This window comes from Apiospora phragmitis (assembly GCF_038363925.1).
Source record: "Apiospora phragmitis strain CBS 135458 chromosome Unknown utg000010l:1.0-9815664.0:1.0-9183399.0, whole genome shotgun sequence".
NCBI classification, from domain to species: Eukaryota; Fungi; Ascomycota; class Sordariomycetes; order Amphisphaeriales; family Apiosporaceae; genus Apiospora; species Apiospora phragmitis.
In genome coordinates, this window is record NW_027117409.1 from 3164419 (window position 1) to 3176393 (window position 11975).

Below are 11975 nucleotides of genomic sequence, written 5' to 3' on the forward strand. Positions count from 1 at the left end.
CACACTGCGTCTGCCTGGGGCTTTTTCCAACGAAGCAAGCTGACTGTTCCCTCAAGCCTTCTTTTTTTCCTCTTCTCTGCTTCTTTTGATATCGAGGTCTCTACTCCGTAACCCTCTCGCAATGTTGCAATGCGAAAAAGCAGATTGATCTGCTCATGGGCTGTGCACTACCCAAGATGCATGCACGGTGCTCGCCTATGGTAAGCAATACTTGTAACACATCCCATCTGCGGTTGATTTCACCGGCGTCCATTTGGAACCTTAAAGATCCTTCCATGCGGGCTCTTGTCATACCATACATAGGTGCCGTGCCTGGCGCACTGGGCAGGTCGAAGCGAGCCTTCAAGACACGAGGAGGTAGGTCACTTCATTGTTCACTCATCTCATTCGACCGTGTGAGTGAACCCTGACAATGTACCTTCCTTCGGGCTGTCTTAGGTAAGAAGTGGGAAGAGAGGTTGTACAGGACCCGGCAGCCCGGTCCCAGTTCCGTCCTTGCAAATTTGCCTGGAGTCGGCATGTTCCAAAAATAATATTGGTCCCAAGAATTTTTGCCCCTTCTTGAATTCTTCTGTCTCGAGTCAACCGGGCTAATGGACCTGTGCATTGGAGTTCAATGTCAGTCTGCTTACGGGGTCGGATCCGGTCCCTCCAAAAGGCTCATTCTCTGACTCCCGGGGCGCGGGGGCCAGGACCCAAGGTGACGGACCGGCCACCTTTCTCGAGTCATGTGCAGTTTCATGTGCCCCAGATACTGTCAATGAAGATGGGTCCGAAGAGCAGATCACCAAGCCGTTTCTGACAGATGTACCCATTGTTATCGCTGGCAGGAGAAAAAAAAAAGCCGTTAATTATGAGGTCCAGTGATTGATCTATATACATGTACGTGTATCGTAGATGTTCTACAGCAGGGTAGAGATCCTGTTTGATGATTGAGCGACAAAGGTTCTATCTTCATCTTTGACATGTCAGTACCGAGCGCTAGTGGAGAGCTGCCAAAACCCACGTGCTGAACTGAGCGCCTAGCCTAACGAGCCACCAGCCGCCGGCAATCTCACAATCCACACAGCCACACGACCTAACCCCCCACCTGGTACGCATCACCATCACCACCCACCCACACCACCACCACTATCCATCCCAGCCCGAACCATGAACAACTTCGGCGTCATCGAGGTTGCCGGTGCCAAAACCACCAATGCGCCGGGCTGGGCCTATGTGCCCGACACGGGTCCCCCGGGCAGCCTATCCCACCAACAACAGGGAAAGAACAACGGCAAGAACCGCAAGCGCGCCGCCCGCAGCACCGCCGGCGGGCCCAACCTGAGCTACGCGGACCTGAACGCGCGGCAGGAGGCCAAGATCCGCAAGGAGCTCGAGGTGCTCGACCGCGACAACCCGCGCGACGTCTCGATCCCGATCCCGGCGAAACCCAAAGGCAGCGGTGGTGGCAGAGACGTGGCCGCCAAGCACACGCCCAACGTGCGCAAGATCCTGCAGTCGCAGAAGACGTTTGCGAACCACCTGGACGACTGGCTTGCGCTGAAGGAAGGCGGTGGCGCCACCGGTAATACAACTGCCACCGTGACGCCAACTGCTGGCGGCTCCTCGTCATCGAGAACGGCGGCGGCGGCAGCGGCAGCGGCATTGAGCGGGAGGAAGGGAGCGCACAACAACACAAGAAGTCCGAGACGCCCACATCGCGTGGCGGGGGGGCCTCGTCATCATCCAGACAGCAGACGAAGCAAGAAGACGTCGAGATGACCGATGCGCCAGACGCCTCCGGTGAGCAGGCAGGCGGCGATGGCGGCAGCACGATCCTGTCACCCTACAGAGGCCCGCTCCCGGCGCCACACCCTCGAGATGACGACCCGCTCCTCGTGTCGCGCGTGCCGCTCATGCCGACGGACGAGGAGCTCAAGGCCCTGCTCGCGGCGCCGCCCCTGACCTACCTCGAGGCGCGCGCGGGCTGGGGCGCCGAGGACCGCAAGTACCCCGTGCGCGTGTTCTGCGAGGTCTGCGGGTACTGGGGCCGCGTCAAGTGCATCAAGTGCGGGACGAGGGTGTGCGCTCTGGACTGCCTGGACACGCACCGCGAAGAGTGTGTTACGAGATACGGGCTGTAGCCATTTGTTTTGAGTCAGGCGGTTCAATAGAAATTAGGCGCATATCCATAGCCGGCGTTGGTAGTGACGTACATTGTTTTTTCATGGAGTTATGGTTCTATTTCCGACGCACGTGGCTGGCTTTCAAGAATCGGGGGAATCTTTTTAGAATTGGCGTCTAAGATGAGCATTGCGTGTATTTCCGATACCCCAAAGATTAATAGGGTGGCTATATTGTAGCAAAAAAAACCTGGCTGGAGCCGTTGAAATGATCTACAGTTCAGAATGCGCGGCAGTGTCAACCGAACCCCAGCAACTCAGCCGAGTGATCCACGGACACGTACGTAGGCAAGGCCGGACCAACCCCCAGCTATGGTCGAGATCGTCCCCGTGAGCCTCGGTACCAAAGAGCGCAAACAGCGGGCTCCTGACCCCCGGTATCCCGGTATTGAGCCGCAAGAAGGGGTTGGACGTGGCCCATGTCTGCACCGGCAGACCTACAGGCAGACAGGGCCTGACTGCATGGCCTGGACGCTTCGTCCTGGGCCACGACGTCATTTGATGGAACGTCTCCTTCGGCGTGTATTGTAGTTTGACGATCAGTTCGTGTTTTTGGAAAAATCCCGCCTTGGTTTCGCAGACTTATGTAATATGGCGCCAAAAATATAGATTGCCATTGGATCATTTAACCGGTAAGCGTTCCCCCTTTCCCTCAATCTGTGCTGAGATGCTAAGCCCAGTATTCCCAGGTCTCCTTGGTATCATACAATTTTCAAACACCCCGTCGTCATATGTACAGTTCCCTTCTAAAGTGTAGCGTCCGCCAACCGACTTCCCTGAAAACCAAGCAAGCCCAAATCCACCCGAGTGTCAAATGCTTCTCCCTTAAGGGTTGTCCAGGGTGAATTTGATGTCGCCGTTGGTGGCACCGCCAGCACACGTGGCCGACATGCTGCCCGTCGGGCAGACTGCGCGGGCGGCACGAATGCACTGTTCCCAGCGTCCCTTGGAGACGTTGATGGTACCTCCGCTCGTCGCCGTGTTGACTGTGAACTTGGCCGTGCCCGATTGGCCTGTCGTGCTTGCCGGAGCGCCGCCACACTTTTGGATCTTGCCTGCAATACCTCCGCAGATGCCCAGCTGAGCCACGTTCTCGTCATGGAAGGCGATGTTGCTGTAAGAAATATCAGTTACTGGCATCCCTTGCGGTGAGGAGTCATTGGTTGGGAGAGAACCCAACCAACAGGGATGTGGACTTACACTTTGGAGTTGATGCATTTTGTGTCCGTGACGGCAGCAGGGTTGACACTGTTGGATGCGCGCATCTGCAAGACCTCGAGGTGCTCCGGGCCAACGGTATATCTGGGCCAGACGGGACCGGCAGCGGCCAGACCTGCCAGAAAAAGAGTGAAGACACCAGACGACAGCATGTTGAGTGTTGAGAAAAGTCTGAATGGAGGATGAGGTGATCTGGATTTCAGGTAGAGATCGGATGAAACAAGGATTGGTTCGTTTTCGGCCGGGAAACGAAAGACGGTCGTGAAGAAGAGGAAATCGGAACAAATTGACCACCAGGGAAAATCGAATGAATCAGCTGCGTCGAGCAGGGCTGCAAAGGAACGTGATTGTTCGTCTGAAGAGGAGGGAGAGAAAACGTAGCGATCACAGATCGACCGGGTATAGATGATCACAAATTGGCTTGGCGATAAGGGAAGAAGAGTAGAAAGCGGTACAAGTCTAGCCTGGACTTCCACGACCTTTATCAGAAGAGAGCGAAGGAGCCGCCGATGCGGGGATGGATCATGGGAAGAATAACCATAACGCAAAGTTGCAGTTGCAGTTGCAGTCGCATACCTTGTAAGCCAAGGCCGGCGTTTGGACCGGAAGGTCTGGATACACGGAGTTTGTAGACGTCTCAGATCGAGAGAGCACCTTCTCAAACCAACCAGCCCAACTCCATCGGCTGCTACTGGTATCCGCGCTAGGAGACAACTGGCTATTCCACCTGCTGGGATACATGTAGTTCTTCAGCACTGCCTGGTCGTTACCGCCAACGACAACTACAGAACCTACATACTAAAGGTGATCCCGGAGACTGAGGTCACTCACAGGGCAGCCACTATCACGCAGTATTAACTTGTACTTACATGCTCTATTCGGCCAACTTGCCGAATATGAGCTGATCTGCGAGGACACGGGCTCCAAGACCGAGAACCAGGATGCCGCTCAGGGGATCAGGGGAAGATGAGCAGCAGCAGCAGCAGCCGCCGCCGCCCGCCCGCGGGTGATCACTGATCGCATTTGCTGTAAGGGCTTTAGATCTGCATACCTGGTTGGTGTTGTTGCTGTGTGTTGTTCGTCGCAATGCCATTACCACCGACCAGATTCCCCAGTTTTGGTGGTGGGAGCGAGCCTCTTGGCAGGCAGGGACGCAGGGGCCTGAAACAGGAACCGTTGCACTCAAGCTTCTCCTCCCTTCCTATTTCGACCAGACTTGAATCCGATTTGTCTCTAGGCTCGTCACTAGAACTTAGAAGGGGAAAGAGTGGAGATGCCCTGAAGTGAAAAGACAACCTTACGTTCTTACAGCGGGACTCTCTGTAAAGTGCTGTGTAACCCAGTCTCCCCTTGTGCCCTTGCTCGAACCTATCTGGCAGATTCTCGACTGCTTGGATGCTTGAAGTGACCTAGGTGTGCTTTACTCTAAATGCAAGCATAACTAGGTACCTCCTCAGAGCTATGGATCTCGTAACTTGAAACCAGATGCAGATCTTACCGAAACAAAACTGCACATGTAGGTATAAATGTGCACATCCCGGAAACCCGACGAGAGTCAACTGTCGCGGCTTGTAGGGCTTACCTAACGAATGCTGCAATAACGCGAGAGAGAGAAAATTATGATATACTTGTTAAGACCGCTCCGGCGCGACATGGTGATTCACGGTTTCGGAAATGGGCAGACCTCCAGATACCTCACGGCCATTATGGCAGCTCTCAAACGCGTGGGGCTGTGTAAGCTTCGGAGACCACGATCCGCCTGGCCAAAGGATTTAGCAGATATCAAGAAATATAATTGGCACATACATATGTAGACTTCGTGTTCATATTCAGCTCATACATAGGACGTGAGGAGTATGCTTGTCGACTAACACAGGTAGCTTGCACTGCCCTCTGGCATCTACAATCCCTATCAAACAGCGGGTAGTGGCAGCTGATGAAGCGAAGATAGGGGAGAAGCCAAGACCCTATGAATCTTACGTTATCCATCCCTATGAGGCTATATTACAAGTCGAATATTAGCCCGTTGCTGGCTTTCTCGCACCGCATACTCCACACAGGGGAACTATCTCCCGCGTTTAGGTACTGGCTGTCTTTGCAGCGCGCATCTGAGCACTTCCAAGCGCTTGGGTCTTTCCGCGCATCTAGGACATGAGAGCAGATGCTGCATGTTACCGAGCCTAGAACATTCTCGAATGAACACATAGGGCAGGCCCCCGAGTTCTCCCGGGGAACGGCTGGGCTAGGGGTCACGTCCGACTTGCTCTTTTCGCCGAGTGCGGTAACATGGGCAATGGGTCTCCCAACTTTGCGGTCTTCCCGGTAGATCCGCCAGATGTACACTTGGTACTAATAGTAGGGGTCTTGGTGGTAGTGGTGGTGGTTTTAGTCGTAGTCGGAGCAGCATGGTCCTTCGGGGCCGGTCCCATCGAAATTTGCAGTTCTCGTAATCTTGCTGGGCGTCGTGGGCGTCTGGGTTCTCATCCTCGCACACTTTAACCATACGGTGGCCTTTGCGGTCCAGGATCTGCTGCCTGTTGACATCCGTATCTGCTGGTAGATCGTCCTCGCTGTCACTTGCCGTTTCTGATCCATTGCCGCTGCTGGTCCCGTCGCCATCCAAGTCTATGACGTCTTCTTCCTTCTTCTCATTTGGCTCCTCGGTCTTCTGTTGGTCAAACCGGGCGAGAGCTGCCGCAGCCCTCAGCTCGCGACCCCTTTTGCTGCCAGCCACTCGGGGCTTAGATGCCGTCCGCTTGCCCTTTTCGAGTTCTGCCTTGACCTCGTCGTCTTCGCCCAGTGCCACGCCACTTGCGCCGAACTTCTTTAGTATCCGTCTCTGTTTCCTTTCCTGGTAAGAGAGCTGGGCCTTCGGCTTGCGCTTCCTTCTTCTGGAACGATAGGTTCCTCCGCAAAGGTGTTCCGGCAGCCCCTCGCCAGGTAAGACTGTATTGCTCTCAAACTCTCCGGTCTTGAGGGATGCGCCCCGCCCCCAGAGACCTTCTCCCGTGTAGCCGTTGGACCACAGCGTCCGCATTTCGTCTGCGTAGCCGTTGCGGACCGCCCAGAACGCTTTGGAGTGGTTCATCTGTTTGCAGTGCGCCAGCTCGTGCATCATCACCATTTGGACGTAGTGGAAGGGCAGCCAGCGCCCCGTAGAAGGCGATTTGAGCACCAGCTGGATGACCTCCCCGGCGTTGAAGTTACGCCCGACAAACTCCCGGTTGGGCTCGTATTCCTCCAGTGACATGACGGAGAGGTGGTGCTTTTTCATGATCGGAAGGCATTGGGCGGCGATCCGCTCCAGGAAGTCCTGGGCGATCGACTCGTCTGGGCCCTTCAACGGCTTAATGAATACGACAAGAGAGTTTGGTTGCGATTTTTTCGCGTTGATGCGCTGGATGCCAATAGGCATGATGGTCAGTTTCCCGTGTACAATATAAGAAGCTGACAAGGCTGAAGTATTCAGGCTACGTGTCAGACAAGATTACCATCCATGGAATAATGAAAACCTATTTGAGTCGATGGTTGGCGCGTTGAGATGGTGACGCACTTTGACCGACGGACGTTGTTTAAATAGAAGGTTGCCTGGGCGTTCTAAAGTTAGCGGGCCGGGCCGAACTTGGCCACCCGAAAACCATACCACACTACAAGCATATCCCCTTACCGGCAGCGTTTTCGCCATCAAGGGGATAGATATCCCAGGCACTTTATGAGGGACACGTGAGCCAACTCTAATCGCCTGGGCGAGCTTTTGGTATGCAAATAGAGACTGCAATTGTTTATATATCTTTCTCTACCTACTTAAATAGATCGCAGCGATCGGGTATTCATCAGCGCCTTCTACCGGCTCCACCAGGACCAGCAGTACCCTCTCCCCTATCAGCAAGCGACACAACCTCGCCAATACCTGCAGCCTCCTGCTCGTCTTCGAGGGCTGTGATCTCTTCGCGGCAGTCCCACCACTTCTCCTCGCTCATATCGAACGCCTTCGTCTTGATCTCCTTGATAGCCAGAGTTTCAGGCTGAATGCCTTTCCATCGTAGACTAGTCATGAGAAGCTCCTGCCACTCGTTTGACGTGCGCTGGAAGAACTCCCTCCTTGATTCAAATGGTCTAGGGTGAGGCAACCCGTCGTCCACTGAAGTCGTCGTAGTATCTGTCTCGGTGTCATCATCTGCCGATGTTGCGGTCGTCTCCGAGGTAGACTCCGAGTCGGCCGTAGACTGCTCGTCTGTCTGCTTCTTCTGCTTCTTCTCTCGTTTGCTTGGGGAACGTATCTCTTCGACCATTTCATAATCGCCGTCCTCATCCTCCTCGTCCTCTTCGTCGTCATCCTCATCGTCTTCGTCATCCTCGTCGTCATCCTCATCATCAGATCCCTGTAGTCGACATGTTAGCCCGTCGTCTATAATAAACCTTGAAGTTATACGTACCACCCAGTTCTCGACCTCTCGGTTGAATACCTCTTTGCAGCCATCCATCTTCCCCAGATCAATGGCGTACAGATCGTCAAACGTAAATTCACGGTCTCCCTTTTCGAAGGTGCCGCCATAAATGTACAGTACATCATCCTGCACAGCCAATTGGGCATTGAATCTAGGATGAGGGAATTCTATCGACACGGGCATCTCGCGCACCGGCTTGTCAGGCTCGTCTGCATCTTCGGCTTTGGCTACTTCGATTTCCATCTGGTCGGCATCTTCAACAGATGAACCTGCTTGTAGTGCTGCCAGGTTTTTGAGCAACTCCTCTTCGTTAGCTTGGGCTCGACCGCGTCTGCCAACGCGTTGATCGGCATTGGCATTCTTCTTCTGTGCTCGAGGCTTCCGAAGCCCAAGGGGGAAGAATCGATTGCGGTCAACGTTCCAGGCAAACAGCTGGTTGAAGAATTCGCTGTCGATTCCCTCCTCACTTTGCTCGACGTCGTGGACACCACCAAACATCAGACCGCGGCCTTTGTGGTAGGTCATGGTCGTTCCGGCCCTGGCCGGTGCCGGAGTGTTCGCCGGCTTCTTGCGCTTCTCCCATCGGACAGTCGGAGGTGTTCCAGGATTGGCATCTGCCGGAGGCTGCGTGATCCGCAGGAAAAAGCAGTCTTGATGAATCATCGGCTTAAGAATATTCCTCTGGCCCTGGGCTGTGCCCTTGCCCGACTTGTTCACCGACACAGTTGCCTTCACACGGGAGTACCCACCGTACAACACGGCACCTTGCTCGTGTGGCAGGAAAGTAAAGGACGATCTTGCATCCGGCTTCAGCTGTGCAGGGGGAAGAGTTGGGTTGAACCAGACGAAGTTCTAAGAATACAATCAGTATTTTGACTTATACCTCTCCTGCGAATACTTACCTGGGTGTCATATAGCCACAGATCGCTCATATACTTTGTCTGATTCGACGTATCTTGGAATCCTAGAGCCGAGTGTTAGGGGTCGGAGTATATCCTTACGGCTTGACGTTAACGTACCTCCAAACAGAATGATGTAATTCTTATAGTATGTCATTCGGTGGCCACTTCTCGCCGGCGGCGACTTTCCTTTCGTGTCTATCCGAGCCCATTCGTGACTACTGGGCTCCAGTCGCCAGAAGTCATTATAGTGGTAGAATGTGCCCTGCTTAGGACTACTGAACTCCCCACCAAAGAGGAAGACGGAGTTACTCTGGTTTCCTCCACGGCACCACGCATGGCCGGACCGCGGCAGAGGCGCATTCGGTGACGTGACGCAATGCCACTCGTCTTTGTCGGTATAATAGATGTTCAGGTCATTATAGAAGTGGGCTATGGCGCCATTGTAGTTCTCGCCGCCAAAGAGTAGCAGTTGGTTGCTATTTGAAGGAGAAGCTAACAAGGTGGCAGACGAGCGTGGCTTGGGGGGCACGTCGGAAACAGTCTCTGTGACCTTTAGGAACTGTTCCTGCTCCTTTCTGTACTGCTCCAGCACCGCTTCCAGATCGACATCTTCGGCATCGCTGCCTTCCACTTTGGCGTTCTTGACCTTTTCCTTCTTCTGGGCCTTCTTTTCTTGTTTCTGCTTCTTCTCCGCAAGCTTTGCCTTTTTGGTCTCGGCTTTGGCCCCTTTCTTGTCCTTGGCCATGGCTGTTGTTTCTGGCACTCGCTCAGATAGAATAGAACTTTGTGGGATAAGATGAGATCATGCGCCTAGCCAAAATTAAATTTTAGGCACTTCCAACATCCAACAAAGCAAGTGGGCAACCAGAGCAACAATACTCTACTCTGGGCCTAGGAACCATATCAAAAAGGAGAATAGAAATCAAATACCAGGGATGGTATCTTCAGCTTGCTCCTTCTGGTAAACTCAGACTCATGAAAAGCTGAGGAATTGAACCATGACAAATATTGACCCCTCTATTTGGATTTCGGTATAGCACCTGAGCCCCCTCTGGCCCCACCCCCACTAAGAAGCGTTTTGCGCAGGGCAGACTACTGGACTACTTCGACCAAGATTCCCCCAATTCCCCCATCACTCCAAACCTAACTAAGGTAAGTATTCAACGGGCCTATCGATTATCGATTGGTGATAGCTCACGAGAAATTTCTAAGGTGACCAAAGCATCTAATTCCCGCACTGCTGCAACACCAGCGCCTCTTTTTCCCATCTTCTCGAGAATATGGAAGTCTAATTGCATATCACTGCATATTCCCGCTTTCTTTCCGCCCACCCGACATGAACCTGGCAAGCGACGGCCCCATTCGAACACACCCCGCCCAGCGGTGACAACGATCCGCCATAGCAGGTTGGAAGCTGATAGCGTAGGGACCCAACAAACAACACCCTGGCGCAGCCGCCCCCAGCTCCTCCAAGCGAAAAAAAAAAAAATCAGATCGCGCCAACAGCAGTTCGGTTCTGAAGATATGATTTAAGGAAACCTTCAGCTGTTTTTATTGTCGCCATATAACGGTTGAAAAGCAAGACTGCTGTTGGCTGCACCACCACCAACCTTGTCTCCCCCAGAGGAGCTCGGTGCCTACATATACCACGCAGGCGCTACTCGTTGTATAGACGTCCGGAACTTAGCAGCACTCTACGTTCACCATGGCTACTTCTACAGGCTACGTTACACAGAGCCCAGCCTCTCAGCCACAAGCTACGCACTCCGTGGGCGAAAAGAGGAAGAACGGCATGGAGGCTATCGAAGACATAATTTACGGTTCGGTACGTTATATATACTCCTTGCGTGAACAAACAGGTGCTTACCATATCGCAGGCTGCCGGCATTATTGGGAAATACATCGAGTACCCTTTTGATACCGTCAAGGTTCGGCTGCAGTCTCAGCCGGATCATCTTCCACTACGTTACCACGGTCCGTTGGATTGTTTTCGACAATCCATTCGAGCGGACGGTGTCTTGGGCCTTTACCGTGGCATAAGTGCGCCTTTGGTTGGGGCTGCAGCCGAGACAAGCAGCTTGTTCTTCTTCGAGCGCCTGGGAAGAGAGACTGTGTATGCCAGCGGGCTATATGCTAGGGACACAGTCCTACCATTGCCTGCATTATGGTTCACAGGGGCTTTCTCTGGGACTTTCACCTCGTTTGTGTTGACGCCTATCGAGTTGGTGAAATGCAAAATTCAAGTCCCAGCCCCGACGGCTGGCGGTGTCAGACAAAAGCCCCCAGGTGTGCTGTCCGTCATCAAGGATGTATACAAGCATGATGGGCTCAGGGGCTTTTGGCACGGGCAGATGGGCACCTTTCTGCGCGAGGCTGGTGGGTGTGCTGCATGGTTTGGCTCTAAGGAGACGACCACCAAACTCTTCTATGTGCTGAATGAACGCGGCATCCAGACACAGGCAGAGAAGGATGCGCTGCGTACGGAATCATTGCCCCTTTGGCAGCAAGCTATTGCTGGTGCCTCGGCTGGTATGTCGTACAACTTCCTTTTCTTTCCAGCAGACACCATCAAGTCGCGCATGCAAACGACAGCCGTCGGGGGAACTGCCGTGAAGAAGACGTTTATGCAGGAAGGCCGGGCTTTATGGCACCAGCATGGTCTGCATGGAATGTACCGTGGCTGTGGCATCACGGTACTTCGCTCCGCGCCGAGCTCGGCATTCATCTTCATGGTCTATGATGGGCTGAAAAAGTATTTCCCACTTGGGGCAGCAGCGCCTTAAGAATTGAACCAGAGGCCAGAAATTGCCCTGGAAATGGCTATATATTCCCCTTTCTGGCACCCAACCTGTATAGGGCCGTCGCAATACATATAGGGTAAGGGCTCCGAACTACGAAATAGTAAGAAGCTACGGGTGTCCAGACCTCGCAATGCTGCTTCGGGGATTCCCAGGTCTTTTAACGGGCGAGGGGAGTGACAGGACGGTCCTGTATGAGCGTCGAAGGACCGGGATACAGCAGGGACTGGATCCACGAGACGTCACTCCGATATGATGTGTGATGAATGTTGGCGTTCGTGGCGTTGGATGCAGCATAGACAACTTGGGCGTATCTGGCGTATTTTACAGCATTATGCACGATATCCATGATATGTGTCAAATAGAGTATTAGAGTAAATCACTTCAATTGGCTTCGATTAAGTCTGTCATGCCGGGCTAAAAATCATTCATGAAATCCTCTTT

General features: G+C 53.5%; 6 protein-coding genes across 6 annotated transcripts; 2 read left to right on the forward strand and 4 right to left on the reverse strand.

The window, feature by feature from the left end:
- Positions 1-1152: 1152 nt before the first annotated feature.
- Positions 1153-2126, forward strand: PG994_010747 (uncharacterized protein; the record flags this gene model as incomplete). Its single annotated transcript, XM_066862156.1, has 2 exons — positions 1153-1567; positions 1663-2126. The coding sequence occupies 2 exons, from the start codon at positions 1153-1155 to the stop codon at positions 2124-2126; spliced, it is 879 nt and encodes a 292-aa protein (XP_066711266.1).
- An 864-nt stretch (positions 2127-2990) lies between these two features.
- On the reverse strand, positions 2991-3535 carry PG994_010748 (uncharacterized protein; the record flags this gene model as incomplete). Its single annotated transcript, XM_066862157.1, has 2 exons — positions 2991-3279; positions 3366-3535. 2 exons carry the CDS (start codon positions 3533-3535, stop codon positions 2991-2993), a joined length of 459 nt encoding a protein of 152 aa, XP_066711267.1.
- Positions 3536-5625: 2090 nt separating this feature from the next.
- PG994_010749 (DNA-dependent metalloprotease WSS1 like protein) lies at positions 5626-6798 on the reverse strand (the record flags this gene model as incomplete). The annotated part of the gene is made up of 1 exon (XM_066862158.1): positions 5626-6798. The coding sequence occupies one exon, from the start codon at positions 6796-6798 to the stop codon at positions 5626-5628; it is 1173 nt and encodes a 390-aa protein (XP_066711268.1).
- Positions 6799-7216: 418 nt separating this feature from the next.
- Positions 7217-9478, reverse strand: PG994_010750 (uncharacterized protein; the record flags this gene model as incomplete). The annotated part of the gene is made up of 4 exons (XM_066862159.1): positions 7217-7765; positions 7820-8683; positions 8734-8795; positions 8851-9478. The coding sequence occupies 4 exons, from the start codon at positions 9476-9478 to the stop codon at positions 7217-7219; spliced, it is 2103 nt and encodes a 700-aa protein (XP_066711269.1).
- A 960-nt stretch (positions 9479-10438) lies between these two features.
- Positions 10439-11516, forward strand: PG994_010751 (amino-acid transporter arg-13; the record flags this gene model as incomplete). The annotated part of the gene is made up of 2 exons (XM_066862160.1): positions 10439-10558; positions 10611-11516. The coding sequence occupies 2 exons, from the start codon at positions 10439-10441 to the stop codon at positions 11514-11516; spliced, it is 1026 nt and encodes a 341-aa protein (XP_066711270.1).
- A 175-nt stretch (positions 11517-11691) lies between these two features.
- PG994_010752 (uncharacterized protein) lies at positions 11692-11880 on the reverse strand (the record flags this gene model as incomplete). The annotated part of the gene is made up of 1 exon (XM_066862161.1): positions 11692-11880. The coding sequence occupies one exon, from the start codon at positions 11878-11880 to the stop codon at positions 11692-11694; it is 189 nt and encodes a 62-aa protein (XP_066711271.1).
- Between the last annotated feature and the right edge of the window lie 95 nt (positions 11881-11975).